The sequence below is a fragment of the Leptodactylus fuscus genome, chromosome 1 (genome assembly GCF_031893055.1).
Source record: "Leptodactylus fuscus isolate aLepFus1 chromosome 1, aLepFus1.hap2, whole genome shotgun sequence".
Classification (NCBI taxonomy): Eukaryota; Metazoa; Chordata; class Amphibia; order Anura; family Leptodactylidae; genus Leptodactylus; species Leptodactylus fuscus.
In genome coordinates this window covers 310,721,427-310,737,641 of record NC_134265.1, presented here as the reverse complement: position 1 = coordinate 310,737,641, position 16,215 = coordinate 310,721,427, and the positions used below count along the sequence as shown (strand labels likewise).

Sequence of the window (16,215 nt, the reverse complement as noted above, 5' to 3'; positions counted from 1 at the left end):
TAAGTAGATTGTGTTTATTCATACATAGATCACACAAGCTCCCATAAAACCAAAGTGCACATGTATCACAAGAACAATTTTTTTGAAATGTGTTTTATTTAACAGGTCGACCTATATATTTAACAAATCCATCAATCTATATTTACATAGCAGGGAGTCAATTGTACATCCCATTTCAGAATCTATTGCAGTGTGTTTTCTCACGTCGTGGTTTATTCCCAGAGTATACATGATACGAGGGGTGTAGATATTTTGTGCACAGAAGCTGCAATAACTTTATAAAGAAAGTCAGAAAGGTCCTGAGCACACAGCAATTGAGCCTCATGTTTGATGTATATGCTGAGAAAAGTTCTCACCGTGTATGTCAGAGATAGCCATAATGCCCTTCTAGCCACTGCTACATGTCTGCATTTAGACTTAACAGTATAGGAAAGTGCATCAAACTGCACTTCCCAGAAGCCAATGTAAAGAAGCCATATACTGCGTAGTATACTATTTTTCAGTGATTGGACCATATGGCTGACCTCTGCCACTGTACACCTATAGAGTAGTATACATAGCAGGTACACATCCAAAAGTATTTCTGACAAATTGCCAAATAAAGTTTCTGCGCAGACTTCATCTGAACCAAAGAATGTCCTGCTAGAAGTTTTTAATTTCTGTTCAGCATCACCACACTCTCTATGTAGGAGTATGGTCACACAGTGCGGAGTCATTAAAAAATTTCTGCAACTAAAATTAAGTTCCATTAATTTGTTCCTGAATTTTAGCAGCCTCCATTAAGATTCAGAAAGGAATCAAATGAATGTGAATATCACCTAAGGTGTTATGTTTTGTAGCACCAGATCGCTACAAAGAATAAAGAAGGCAATACACATTGGGGCAGATCTATTAAGACTGGCGTTTGTATGACAGTCTTAATAAAGGGCGCGACTGATTTACGAAGAGGCTTCTTTGTGCCAGAACTGATGACATATCCAAAGTATATTTCATCAATTTCAGAGCAGTGGTAGTCCAAGACCTGGAACCCCAACAGATCAGCTGTTCTCAGAGAATGGATCAGGAAGCAGACAGCTCTGTTCTCTGTACAGTCAATGAACTGAGTGAATGGTAGCTGATCTGCAATACACTAGTCTGGCTGTTACACAGAACGTAGCTGTCTGCGTCCTTCTCCATTCTCTGAGAACAGCTGATCGGTAGGGGAGCCTGTCACTGCTCTGAAATTGATGACCTAAACTTAGGATAGCTCATCAACAATTTTAGCCTAGAAAACCCTTTTTAATTGTTCCCAGTAGATGCGTTACATGCCAGGGACCAAAGACTTATCATTCTGTACATAAGAGCCTTGCTAGGAATAGGGATGTGTAGCCATATGAAACAGGCGATGTGCTTATCAGTGGCTATTCTGGATATATATTATGGATTAGAAATTGTCTTAAAAAAAAAAAAAAATCATTCACAATTCAAGTATACATTTTGTATATACACAGCAACTTTTGGAGTGCTAAGCCCTTATGAATGGTAATAAGAAAACATTTCTACATTCACACAAATTACTGGTGCAGGTTTCGGGTACATTTCTGCTTAACACGTAATGCTAAAACATGCAGGTCACTGTGCCACCCTGTACTGAAGAAATGTATTATTAAAAGGAATATACTGTGGCTGAAGACAGGAGTTTCACATCTGCGCCTGCACAGCTCAAGTATTGGCAATTATTCAAGATTGACAAAGATATAAAGTAACTTAACCTTACAAAATAGTTTGTATTCCCTGATGCTACAGACGACTGTTGGTAGAAAACACAGAAAATGACCATTGCAGAGTAAAAACCAGGACTGTCTTAATTGTATCTAAGTGAATAAACACTACAAAAACACATGCACAAATAAACGGCATCATGCGAGGTGTACAGAGTCCATTTCACAATATCACTGCATCCCTTTTAAATGAACATAAATCCTGCTCATGGTCGCCATCAGGCCTTGTTGCAGGATCCTTGCTTGCATACATCTGTTGGCGTGTAAAACTCCTGCTGATGCTTCTGTGTACGGAATGAAGGGACACTCGAGTATGCCGATAACGGCGGCTGCTTCATGACTTATGGAAAGTACAGCGCCTTTGTGAGCATTGACACCACACAGGGGATCTGTTTCTTTTCATGAAAGTCTATCTGGTTTGAGCACGACTCAAATTCCAGAGCCACCATGTGATTCACACATGTCAGGATTTGTGCAAGTTCAAGGCTTTTGCCGTGTAATTTAAGCATTTCACAAAGAGACTGAATAAACCAGGAGCCATTCACTGTATTTCTCCAGGAATAATATCCTAGGAAGGATTAAAATAAACATGAATACCAATTAGTCACATGTGTATCATACACAAAATCTAAAATGTTGACCTTCTTAGGGAATAGAGTATTGTGAAGGTATAAATGTGTAAAAATAATTTCAAGGACTGCGTGCTTTAGGGCTAGTTCACACAGGGCAAGAGGGGGCAGATTTTAGCACGGAATCCTGCTCAAAACCCGCCCCCTCACAATGTTGGTATATGTAGACCGCTAGCGGAAAAAAGGAGAGCAGCCCTTTCTTCAGACATCCACCTCGAGTCAGCACCCTCCGGACTAGGCCCATTCATTTGGGCCTAATCCGGAGCAGAAAGCTGTGACAGGATGCCGTGCACTGCACTGGCATCCCCTCATGGCAGCCACGATAGAATGTGCACATGCAGAATCCCAGTCTGAACTAACCCTTACTGTATGTATAATAGGCAGTGTTCACACATGGTTGTTTTAATAGCTTTTTCCATTGTGGCTTTATGCCTTGGTAAACAAAAACTCTTTAAGGCCAACAAACCAGGTAGTGAGCCACAGCCAAAAAAAATGCACCAGAAAAGACCGCAGTGGAAACGTATCTGCAGACTTTCTGTGAAAAACAATGTAGGTAAAATCCTGTGATGAGTTTCCAGTGCCTCCATTATACCTACGGAGATGCTGGCATTTTCCATATAATTGAAATGCTGTGAAATACTTAAAAGAGGACCTTTCATGTCCTTGGGCACATGCGGTTTTATATACTGCCAGAAAGCTGACAGTGCATTGAATTTCCCAGGGGAAGAGATATTAGTGCATTTACCAATACCTCTTCACTGTCAGAAGGGCGTTCTTGACGGTCTAACTGTTCCAAGGGCTGGTCCTGACTGTAGTGTCCATAGCGCTGTACTGTCAGAGGGGGTGTCCCTTACCACCCAGCCATGATGCTGAGTGGTGAAGCATGTACTGTTAGGAGGGGGGCATTTTTCACCTCATTGTCATGGCTGGGCAAGGAATGTCCCCTCACAGTGTAGCACTACGGAAGTACTGTCAGGAGGGGCATTCCCAGTTAGACTGTCAGGAACGCCCTTCTGACAGTGAAGAGTTATCAGTAAATGCACAGATGTCTCTTTCCCCAGGGCCCATAATGGGAAAGCCGACAGTGTTAAATTTCCACGGCCGGGAAGGGTTCTAACATATGACAAATGTCTGAAAATAGGAAGGGGAGGGGGAGTATGCAGTATAGCATATATGCAATACAATACTCCTCAGATAACCATTCCCTTGCTATTTATACACCCATATCACTTCTAAATTTAGACATTAAGATTTTTTTCCTCCATCCTGGCCTCTCAATTGAACAGTTTGCTTAGTATACTCAAATCAAGTAGGATTTATCCCAGGAACACAGGCCTCATAACATTAGAAAACTGAAAGATTATTCACTGGTCCCCGTACTGTCTACAGCTCTAATTTATGGTTGTGGCAGAGTGTTCCCCCTCCCCGCCTGTTCTACAGCACACCCACCCCTTTTTCATTCCTTTTATTCTTACTTCCTGTATGATGTATCATTTTGGATTAATCGTTGTAATTCTAATTCTGTATTGTGAAAAGTGAGTTTTCTTCAATTCTCATCTCTAAGACTAGGGTTATTTCTTTTGATGTACATTATACAGTATAGCAGAAGGAGCCACCCTTGCCATCCGAATATGCTACATGTGCCAACGCCGTCCTACATTTTTTTTAAATTTTTTTTTATTATACTGTCACTGTAACTGCAAAAATAATGTTATAGAAAAGTTAGATACCTGGGACCGTTGAGTAGGCATAAAGAAAATCAGCTTCAACTGGGATTCTGTATGTTTGTTCAGATGATTCATTGCCACTGTCTGTTTCAACGCCTGGGTCTAGGTCAGTACCTCTGCAAGCCTGTAGGGAAACAAAAATAGCAGCGATTTTGTAAAATGAAGTGAAATTGCCATACATAATACAATATGGGGTATTACAAGGCCCTTAGAGTAAAGGAATATGATAGGAAGTTACCTGGATGAAGAATAATTTTGGTTTGCCCACTAAGGTCTTGCATCGGTCACCTCGGAAAAGACTTGTCAGACTCTTAATAGGCAGACAGTCATCCACTCCATAGAGTTTGCCGTCCTCTCCGTGACTCAAAAGTGCACACACAAATGAACTTCTCTTGCTGTGGTCGTCCTCAGATACTGCATGCAAAATAGTAAATATACCATTATATAATCAGAAAAGAATGGTGACACAGCTAAATTTATTTTAACTAAGCATTAAAGTTGCTTAGACTAAGTCACCCCCCTTCCCACTCCTGATATTAATGACCCATCCTAAGGATAGGACATCTATATTAACCCCTTTAAAATTAATACTCTCGTCACAGGACACAGTCATCATCTCCGGCCTGAAATGCCACAACATTGTAGAAAGCCACGATGGGATGCTGATGCAGGAACCACGTTGACTATACAGCAGCGGAAAATGAAGGAGGAATTACTCTCCATTATCTGCTGTGTGAACATACACCAACTGGTTTTACTCTAACTCCAGTCAAAATAGTTCCCTATTACATAGCCCTGGAACACTTCTATTGTTCTAAGCATTATTACTTCGCAGAAACTTTTCCACACCTGCCTAACATTTTTGCAGAAGATAAATAGTGGGCACTGTCCAACTTGAGTAAGCCAAAATAGTGTCCATTGGCATATGAATCGCTATACCCTACCACTGTATAGCAAAGTATAGTCTACTGCACTTTTATTTTTGAAACTGTAAGTAAAAATACTGTACACAGCATATCATTTTGGACACGTGGCAAATGCCACTGAATATATATACAGTAGCCTTTATAATAGTCCTAATGGATTGCTTGACAGCATCTTACACTGTGTAGTGGTCAAGCTGGATCACTCAAAAAAGTAATAAAATAAAAACTCAAAGATGAAATGACATCCCTGACTTACCTTTTTTAAGACGTCCATAAATATCACTACACTTTTGATCGTTGTAAACTTCAACCTTGTAGCCCAGGGACTTGAAGGTGTGATACAGCCGGTTTGCATCTAAATCCGTTCCATTCCGCATTCCCATTCCTACAGACAAAACATTTTAGCTTGAAAACAAAGCCCCAAAGCAGGAATAATAATGAGGACACAAAAACAATCAAAATGTGCCACAATCTTTAGAAACCAGGAGCTGTGGCTGGCCCCACAATTGTATAAGCATCCCTGGCTAGTAATTGACGTTCCTGGATTGCTTAAGTTTGTCCCGTCCCTACTGCCCTTACTTTCCATAAGCCATAACATTTTATTCTTCTAGGTATTATGAGGGCTTGTTTATTGTGGAGTAAGTTGTATCTTTAATGGCACTATTTAAATTGTATTTTCAAATTGTTTAGCTTTTTTTCCATATGAAAAAAAAAATAAAATAAAAATAAAAAATTATGGAGGGGGTGTTTTAAACGTTTATCACTTGTACATTACACTACTTCTGTATTGCAGTGTACTGTACCTGTGCCACCTAGTATTATTCCATAAGTGTCACAGTGTACCAAGACGGCCAGCATGTGGGCCTTCACTAAACTCCTGGCTATCATGATAACATCTTAACACCCCGTGATTGTGGCTCATCTCATAAAGGAACAGAGGTAGCACAGTCACATACACTACGCTACACACTCAGACTGTAAGCCCTTGCAGGCAGGGCCCTCTATCCCACTGTGCCAGTCGGTCATTGATAGTATTATATTTGTCTATATATTTTGTGTACTGTATGTAACCCCCAAATGTAAAGCACCATGGAATTAATGGTCCTATATAAATAATAAGATAATCCATTATTAATTAATTATTAATAATACTACAACAGGCGCATATTATAACAGAAATCTATGCCAGTCCCCAATGTCTACTTCAATTTCAAACACACAGGACGCCTCTTGATAATTCTGGCGTTTCTAGTGCCTTTGGTGGAATGGATTAACCCTGGGGCATGAAACACCAGTCTTAATAAATTACTCCAATTGTGTGCAAAAATTCCAAACATCTTTAGAGAGGAGATGAGATTTAAAGAGGTTTTTTCACGACTTCCTCCAACACTTATGCCCAATATTGTGCTATGAAAACGTCTGGTGTATACATTTATATAATACATGATGTTATATGATGTTTTTCTATACACTACAAGTAAAGAAATGAATGGCCTAGGTTTATTATTTTAGTTACAGCTAGATGCTGGCACATCTAGTTTAGCTTATAATTTTCCAACATGCTAGACAAGAGTATGCCATGATTAAGGGGTGGTGTACCCCGAAACACATCAGCAGTTTTTATATCACTTTTTTTGTGTTTCAAGCTGTTCTTGCCATCACGTTTTGTATGTTTTGGTTCTATATTTTAAGCATAATGGATAAAAGGAATATTTTAAGGAGACACGGCGTGATGCAGACTTCTCTTCCCGTTCATTGAATCATGCTAGACATGTGGTTCTGGCTTCTCCAAGAAATGTGCAGATCTTAAAATGTGCAAAAGTTGTCTTATAAAATGCTAGCTCAAAGACAGTCAACTAAACGCAGCCTAGGGAAGAAACACCAGATTTGTCACCCAGCATCTGCCACACCTTGCATATTTTCGGACTGGCTTACTTTTAGCAAATATGGGCCAAAGTGTTTCTTTTTGTTCAGGTCACTATTGAGGCCCTTTCGCCACCTCCAGTGCTTCGCTTCCTTTAGTAGGCATCACTTTGGCACAGTTAGAATTTTGCCTGTAGCCCCCACAGCTCTCAAGCAATTAGTGCTGGAAGTTTTGGTGGCTATAATGCTTTTTAGACTCTTTACTGTCAGGTGGGTGGTCTTAGGCCAGAGCAGACAAGGGGGCATGATTCTGAGCTTGATACTGTCTGCCCAGAATCACAGCCTGTTAACTACTCCTCCATAAGATCACCTACGTCACAGTAGATACTCTAATTTGCATATCAGGCATCAAAATTAACTACATGAAATTGGTGGAGTAGGTGAAAAGTCCACTTAAAGAATCTGCAGTAGGAACACAACTTTCCATCCCTGAATTACTCTCCTGACTGTCGATCACACTCTTTTATGGATACTGTCCTTACTTCTTGCAGTGTAGCGTCCTCCCTGCTCGTTTTAGATGCTTTTTGTTTCTCTGTGCTCTACTATCAGTCCCATGATATCTCCGCACAGCATCACACGGACAGCTAGAGACAGTACCATCTGTCTGCTGGTGGTCTCTAATTATCCTTCCTTCTACACCAGTTAAAGTTAGTTAGGGAGGCTGCTGTTCTTTATTATAACTGTGTGACACGAGACGGTCCAATAGTTATCAATAGCTGTGAATTTTGTCCCCCAGTCTGGTTGGCCCAGCCCATGCAATTTAATTGTATAAGAAGTCCTGGTGCCCATATGATTGAATAGGCATCTATGTGTACTCATATAGAGAAAGGTCACTGAGGCTCAATGCGCATGGTTACTAAGTGGTGTGATATATAATTATGTTATACAGAAGTAGAAGCGGCGAGTAAAAGAACAGATGAGAAGTGGACACAGGGAATTCCTTAAAGGAACAGAAGTGAAAAATAGAATAGAAAACATATCACAGACACAAAGGAAAAGCATGCCCAACCACAAAACCAAGAAAAAGGAGTAGAGCATAATTTATAGTTTTAGCATTTATTTAGCTTACTTGTGGACGGGTAAAAGTTCTTGTTGTTGATAATGATGCACAATCCCATTTCTGGATAGTCCATCCTATAGGAGAATCGATGAGCAAATTTCGATGCCTGATCTTTCAGTGTGCCACCTTTCACATTTGCGCTAGAAATAAGGTAAAAGAACAATAAAATGGGCAAGTGTACAAAGTAATATACATTTTACACTAAGAAAAACCATGATTAATAATGAAAGTACATAGCATAATACATAGATGGTGAAAGAAAGGCTTGAGTAAGGCTGAACCACATCTGTGGCCATTCAAGGAAGGCTAAAACACCCAGCAAAAAGCCATATTCCCAGCTACTCGCACTGACTAATAGTGGTTTAGTGGGAAACCCCCTTTATTGCCTATTAAAATGACTTTCCAATGGGGGCGGGAGGTTGGAATCTTGACAATGTGTTGGTCTTGTCAATACCTGTGCCTACGGAAGATGCGACTCATTAATGACAAGTTACACACCTCCTGGTAAGTCAGGGGCATCCCCGAGCTGCCATAGATTTCACGTATTATTTGAAAGTGGCACAAGAGATGTAAGATTTTAGACAGGTGTGAAAGAAAAAAATAATAATAATGTAACAGTAGTTTGTTCACAGAAATGAATTCTGTGAATGGAGACAGATTCCACCTTAACACAAGCTCCAAATTCCATATATATATATATATATATTTTTTTTTTTTTAATAAAGCATTCTTACTTTGTAGCATTTTCCTACACCAGCCTAAAACCTTTGCTCAGTGCTAGAATATACTGTATATTTAAAAAAATAAAAAGGGATATACTTACTGGTGGCCAGATACATTTGATCCGGCATCAGTCTTGTCTTCACTGGTGTGGGTACCATTCTGAGTGTCTGCCATTCTACCTCTTCTTTCTTTAAGCCTATAAAAATAAGTTATGTTACAGTTTGTAGTTTCCAATTTGGGATCTTCTGTAATGTGGAGTCCATATACTGCATTAATAAACATACTCTATTAGGCAGTGCTACCAATGTGATAAATGGTTGCTTTACTAAAGTGTGAAACAGAAGAAACATCTATCCATCCATGACGGATTGATTTCAGATCACACCGCAGGACCTGCAGCCACCGATGACTTCATCTTTCTGAGGTAATGTGTCTCCATAGTGCTCCTATATCTCCAGGGATGGTGAGCGCATTGTAATATATATATACACACTTCTCACAGCACCACAGCTACACACAGTGCTTATATTAAGGATTGTGCAAATATATGAAGAATAAAATAGATTTGGTAAAACCTAATGCCATAAGATATACTGTATAACAATCTGTATTACACATCAAACATTAGGGCTGCTTTCCAGGAAATGGATATAAAATTCATCTTCCATTTCTGCCCCTTCAGCTTTTTGTTATCAGTTTGGATGACAAGAGTTCTGCAGCAGGATCCGCCACAGGTCGCTTTGATCTCTGCCTCCTCCGGGCTGCAACAAAGACTGTGGAAGAGTCACATCAAAGGTTTTTCCACAGTATTTTTTTTTTTTTTTTTTTTTTTAAAAGTCCACAGAGAAAGACTTTCTGCATCCATTATAACTATAGGAAAACAGTTTGCGTTTCCATAGGTATAATTCACATGCTGCCATTAACAAGAACCCCACAGTTTTTGGAATTGCAGCATGTAGCTGTGGATTTTTTTTTATTCTGCAATGTGTGGATGAGGTGACCTAGAATCCCATACACTTTCCATGTGCTGTAAAACGCAGCAGTTTTTGCCGCAACGTTTCAACCGTGGCCAAAGGGCAACGTTTACGCTATGTAACGCCCCGGCCTAAAGGTTTCTTTGATACTATTTTTTTTTATTGTCACTTCTGATCCATTGGAGGATGAGAACAATGGACATTAAAACTAATAGAATGAAAACTGAAGACTGTGGCCTAGATTTACTAATAGTTAGGCAGTCTGAAAGATATGGTACATTTATCACAGAGGCTGGTGCTGGAAGTTAAACCTTGGAAAGCTTCAGACTGTCTAGTTCAGGAGTAGACATCCTGCAGCACTCTAGCTATAGTGAAACTACAATTCCGGAGTGCCACTGGGTGCTGATCCCTGGACTCTAGTCTAAGGTCATGCCACCTTTTTGTTGGCTCAGTTTGAGCCAGAATTTTATGACACATTTATGGCACATTTAAGCCAGGCTCCCCCTCCTGAGAATCCATAACAATGTGTCCCCACTACAGGCACCAAATACAGTCCTATGAAAAAGTTTGGGCACCCCTATTAATCTTAATCATTTTTAGTTCTAAATATTTTGGTGTTTGCAGCAGCCATTTCAGTTTGATATATCTAATAACTGATGGACACAGTAATATTTCAGGATTGAAATGAGGTTTATTGTACTAACAGAAAATGTGCAATATGCATTAAACCTAAATTTGACCGGTGCAAAAGTATGGGCACCTCAACAGAAAAGTGACATTAATATTTAGTAGATCCTCCTTTTGCAAAGATAACAGCCTCTAGCCGCTTCCTGTAGCTTTTAATCAGTTCCTGGATCCTGGATAAAGGTATTTTGGACAAACAATTCAAGTTCAGTTAAGTTAGATGGTCGCCGAGCATGGACAGCCCGCTTCAAATCATCCCACAGATGTTCAATGATATTCAGGTCTGGGGACTGGGATGGCCATTCCAGAACATTGTAATTGTTCCTCTGCATGAATGCCTGAGGATTTGGAGCGGTGTTTTGGATCATTGTCTTGCTGAAATATCCATCCCCGGCGTAACTTCAACTTCGTCACTGATTCTTGAACATTATTCTCAAGAATCTGCTGATACTGAGTGGAATCCATGCGACTCTCAACTTTAACAAGATTCCCGATGCCGGCATTGGCCACACAGCCCCAAAGCATGATGGAACCTCCACCAAATTTTACAGTGGGTAGCATGTGTTTTTCTTGGAATGCTGTTTCTTTTTGGACGCCATGCATAACGCCTTTTTTTTTTTTTATAACCAAACAACTCAATTTTTGTTTCCAAAATGAAGCTGCCTTGTCCAAATGTGCTTTTTCATACCTCAGGCAACTCTATTTGTGGCGTACGTGCAGAAACGGCTTCTTTCTCATCACTCTCCCATACAGCTTCTATTTGTGCAAAGTGCGCTGTATAGTTGACCGATGCACAGTGACACCATCTGCAGCAAGATGATGCTGCAGCTCTTTGGAGGTGGTCTGTGGATTGTCCTTGACTGTTCTCACCATTCTTCTTCTCTGCCTTTCTGATATTTTTCTTGGCCTGCCACTTCTGGGCTTAACAAGAACTGTCCCTGTGGTCTTCCATTTCCTTACTATGTTCCTCACAGTGGAAACTGACAGGTTAAATCTCTGAGACAACGTTTTGTATCCTTCCCCTGAACAACTATGTTGAACAATCTTTGTTTTCAGATCATTTGAGAGCGGGCTGTCCATGTTCGGCGACCATCAAACTTAACTGAACTTGAATTGTTTTGTAGAAAGAAATGGTCCAAAATACCTTCATCCAGGATCCAGGAACTGATTAAAAGCTACAGGAAGCGACTAGAGGCTGTTATCTTTGCAAAAGGAGGATGTACTAAATATTAATGTCACTTTTCTGTTGAGGTGCCCATACTTTTGCGCCAGTCAAATTTTGGTTTAATGCATATTGCGCATTTTCTGTTAGTACAATAAACCTCATTTCAATCCTGAAATATTACTGTGTCCATCAGTTATTAGATATATCAAACTGAAATGGCTGCTGCAAACACCAAAATATTTAGAGCTAAAAATGATTAAGATTAATAGGGGTGCCCAAACTTTTTCATAGGACTGTATGTGCCAGTGTGTAGGCATAACCATAGTGAGCCTGTATGCATTGACCATCACTGACCACAATGAAGAAAGAGGGTGTCCAGTTTCAGAAAATAAAGGTCATTGATCTATAAATAAAAATGTATTCTTATTATCTGCACGTGAAACGTAATGTAACGCTTTAACTACAACAAGCAGCAGCCGCGATGTCATGTCACGTTACATCCCATGGCATCATCCAGCTCTTACCAGGTTTAGTCATCCTAAAGAAGTGGTGTATAAAATATCACACAACTAAGTTCCTGTAAGTGAATAGTATATAGGTTTGTTTTGTACGCCAAAGTTATGTCACTTTCCTGTGTTAAAAGATAATAGAAACACCACATCCCCTTTCAAGAAAGTGGCAAAGGCTGTAAAAATTATAAAAAGTCTCAAAATTTTTGCACAAAACATCATGGTGCAAACAACATTGCGGCCTTTTATTGCATTGTATGCCATAAAATAGTACAAGCCACTGGAAATAAATAAAATATATTTGTTTCTGTGTACATCAGCACTGAGAGCCCCACCAATAACTAAAATGGGAGTCCCAAGACCCCGTATTCTGCTCAAAGCACAACTGCAATGCAGAGTGTAAATAAACCTGATTTTTTTTTACATTTTGTAAACCCAGTAAAGAAGACTTCATACAGATAATGTATTAGCATACCTGTGTCTCCTAATACACTATGCCATGTGTTATTATAGATCTGTAAATCCCCAGGGCTGACTGTACAGGAGTCCCAAAGTCCCCAATGTGTCACCTAGTAATCTAAACAAACAGGAGAGTCCCTTCTGATCCTGTGGTTGACCATAGTGAACAAACGGTTAAACAGCTAGGGCAGGTGATGGTCCTGCAGGTTGTACACTGTAACTGAGAACTCGGTTTATTTAGCCCTGGCGCTGTTATGGTAACTGTCCAAGAGGCAATCTGCATGGTCTGTACCCCGATCCTTCCCTATGATCTGAGTGACAGCTGTATTAGAGTCCTCCATGGACGCTAGAGCCGCCATTCAGAGCATAATGTATCAGTACCTGCCTTTACTTCTAGGCGTGTTACTGTTTACACACACTGCCAGCCGGATGGTATCTTGCCTAGTCAGCTTCTGTGCTTGGGTAAGAAATCACAGTCATATAAACAGTCCACACCCTGAAGCAGAGGCCCCCGAGATCTCCTCTCCTTTTACAGACTAAGTTACAAAAGCAGAGTAGTATACAGTATACAGTAGTGCAACATAAGCCCTTACATGAAGGCCGACCGCCAGGACACTGGAAAAACAAGTCTGACAAACACCACAGCATTCAGCTATTCATAGGCTTTGTGTGTACACATTCAAGGTTCACCTCCACGGGCATAGTACTGCTAGAAGAATGTACCATTGAAGAAAAAAAAACTGCATTTCATTTCTATATACTTTGTGCTGTATGTAATAGTTAACACAGGATCGCTGCTTTATGGTACAGTGTGAACAAGACTAGGTTTCCATATACAGTCATAAGGGGGAAGGGAAAATAACACAAGGGATAGAGCGTGGCTGCTGAAGTGGAAGCAAAATACAGGGAAGGCTCAAAGTGCATTACTGAATAAGCACCATAGAGAGAAAGTAACTGGCAGCGCCTCCACTGGATATATTATATATACACCATTATTGCTAGGAAGCAAAGTCCGATGGAAACAGAGAAGACTCTGAGCGCACAGGACTGCAGGCTTTATGAGCAGCTGTATATACAGTACAAGCCATGTATAGCTAACTAAAGCAACCCTTAAGATTAAATACCATGTAGCTGGCATCCACAGCCACACCCCATGGCAGCAGCCACTTTGTAACCCTGTCCTGAGGGCATGCTTATATGCTGTAGCACATTACACCATAACATTCATCTGCTAAGGTCTTATCAGACCTCAGACCATAAGCTGAACTCAGAGAATCTCTTGCTGGTACCCCAGTGATCAGTAGGGAGGAAAACTAAGGATCAAGTGTTCTATCCACCTATAGCACCTCCACAGGGAAGAGGGAGAATTACATTAGACACGTCTGTATCATGCAGGGACATGAGGGGTATTTCAGAGATAGAGATACTCTTTGGAGGACCTTTTGTGCCCTTTGCCAGTATGCAACAATATCCCTCCACTGGCAGAAAGGCTCAGCCCTCCTGACAATAGAAGTATTGTTGGGGGAGGGGGCTTCCTCAAACCCCAGTGATGTGGCTAGGCTGTAAAGGCCTGCCCTTCTGACACTGGACAGATAGTTTTAGCAAAACTAACAACTCCAATAGCTCTGGTACTGGCAAAGATGACAGTGCGATGAATTTTCTAGCAGTATCTAATACTGCAGATCTACAAGGACATAACAGGTCCTCTTTAAAGGGGTTTCCCATACTTTATAAGTTAATGACCTGTCCTTAGGATAGCTCAAATGAAGATCAGCAGTTGTCCAGTTACTTGAAAGATGCTTCCACTTCATGGGCCACGTGACATCATGTTTATTGGTTACATGGCCTGCTTGCAGTTCAGTCCCATACGAGTGAATGGGGCCAAGCTGTGGTACCAAGCACGTACAGTACTCTGTTTAGTTTCTGTGAAGACACTGCAGCAGCACTCACTTCTTCACACATCTTAGTGACAGGGATCCCAAGATAAAATGTGTCCTAAGGATCAGGCATCATTTTCAAATTTTGTGCACTGAACCTAGAGGGTCCAATGAACGTTTAGGTCCCTCATTTATCTGACACAGGTCAGAAAAGTGTCAACTTTGACCTTCATCGAGATTATATATATTCCTCTTATAGCATGGGGCTTGATACAAGCGGCCACCGCCAGGGATTCCTACTATATGGATGGACATTCCTCTAGACGGCTGCCAGGCAATACTATACTTCTGCAGCAGCTGGCGGTAGCCTTTGCTGCTGAAATCAGCTGTTTGCTGGGAGTACCAGATATATATATATATATATATATATATATATATATATATATATATATATTTTATTACACATGTACACAGGGAAGAAAAACCCACATGAGTGAGCAGTCCTTATTTACATAGACGTATTGTATAGGGAAATCTGGAGCTACACAATGTGCCATCCAGCTTGTGCTGACCTAGTCTCCTCCTGAGAAGTGGCAGACAGAACAGCTTCAAGCACTTGACCAAACTCGTCATCATGAATCATCGACATAAACAACGGTTACAGGCTGGAAACATAAGACTGCACAGACACAAAGACATACAGGAAGACCACCGAATAAACAGTCACATGTGAACAGGCACTATAGCACCAGCTGCAGATTCCCCCAGGATCACGTGTCCCATGTCCCCAGACAAGTCACAGCAGGTTCATTGCCCCCTTACCTAAAGCAACCCCTGAATGTCTCCTACAATAACAGCTCCCATACAGGAGGTTACTGTCACTGCGCCATATATAGGAGGGCAGGGTGACATGCAGGCAATAACAGCTGGAGAACTTAACCCGTTGTGTGACAAGTCAGACGTGTGCACTACATTTACACCATTCCCATTCTTTACCCCTGGAGCTGCTGGCACATTATATACAAGCTAACTTACCACTACATAGGAGCACGGTATATAGGATGATAGACTAGTGGCTGGGGCTGTATACTGATACCAGTAGCTGATAAGCCTGAGGACACCCCAGAACCCCCCCCCTCCCCCCAGTATATTTGTTGCTTCGAGTTGTAGCTCCAGCAGTTACACAACTACAAGTCCCAGCATGTCTGACTGCAGTTTATAAAGCCACATGTTGTAGACCTGGGCTCTAGAGGCTGCGCTGACTACACAGATCCTAGTGTCCCACAAGAAGTGGAGAACTATAAGCCCCAGCATCGTCACACATGGGACTTGCAGTCTCCCCACAGCCTGGACATGACTGCCCTTCTGGTTAATAACCCTAGGACAGCAAGTGCCATGACGTCACCAGGAGTGACTGCTGACTCAGCTCTTCTACTACAGTCAGAGAACTACAAGTGTCAGGATGACCTAGACAGTATCTGTAGAACTACAAGTGCCATGACTGTCCTGCTAGTAGTGATGTGGTGACACATGGCCAGACATATTAGCGGCACTTCTTACCTCCAGTCACTGCTCCTCGCCCAGTTGCTCAGCTTTTTGTCTCCTTGTTCAGGGCGGCTTGCAGTGGTGTAGTCTATCATACAGGCGGGGCTTCCCCCGGGGACGCCTCCTATTGGCTGAGGCCGCACATAACAACAACTCTCCCTGGTATGAAGCCTCTACCGCACGACTACATACTGCCGCGGTAACAGCGACTTTCACTCTCGGCAACTGGTGACGTCATGACCGTCAGCCAATAC

The 16,215-nt window shown here is 41.3% G+C and overlaps 1 protein-coding gene across 1 annotated transcript; it reads right to left on the bottom strand.

Moving 5' to 3' along the window:
* On the bottom strand, positions 1–16,169 carry LOC142184338 (caspase-3-like). Its single transcript, XM_075259144.1, has 7 exons — positions 15,977–16,169; positions 8,849–8,944; positions 8,035–8,165; positions 5,299–5,427; positions 4,355–4,530; positions 4,120–4,240; positions 1–2,328 (listed from the first exon to the last, which is right to left on the bottom strand). Exons 1-7 carry the CDS (start codon positions 16,054–16,056, stop codon positions 2,102–2,104), a joined length of 960 nt encoding a protein of 319 aa, XP_075115245.1. The 5' UTR covers positions 16,057–16,169; the 3' UTR covers positions 1–2,101.
* Between the last annotated feature and the right edge of the window lie 46 nt (positions 16,170–16,215).

Bases quoted from the DNA above. Each gene is read 5' to 3' on its own strand.
- LOC142184338 (XM_075259144.1), bottom strand. From the start codon at position 16,056: ATGATAGACTACACCACTGCAAGCCGCCCTGAACAAGGAGACAAAAAG. The intron at 8,945-15,976 runs GTAAGAAGTGCC...TTATTTTTATAG, and splicing joins GCGAGGAGCAGTGACTGGAG to GCTTAAAGAAAGAAGAGGTA. The intron at 8,166-8,848 runs GTAAGTATATCC...CCTTATTTCTAG, and splicing joins TCAAATGTATCTGGCCACCA to CGCAAATGTGAAAGGTGGCA.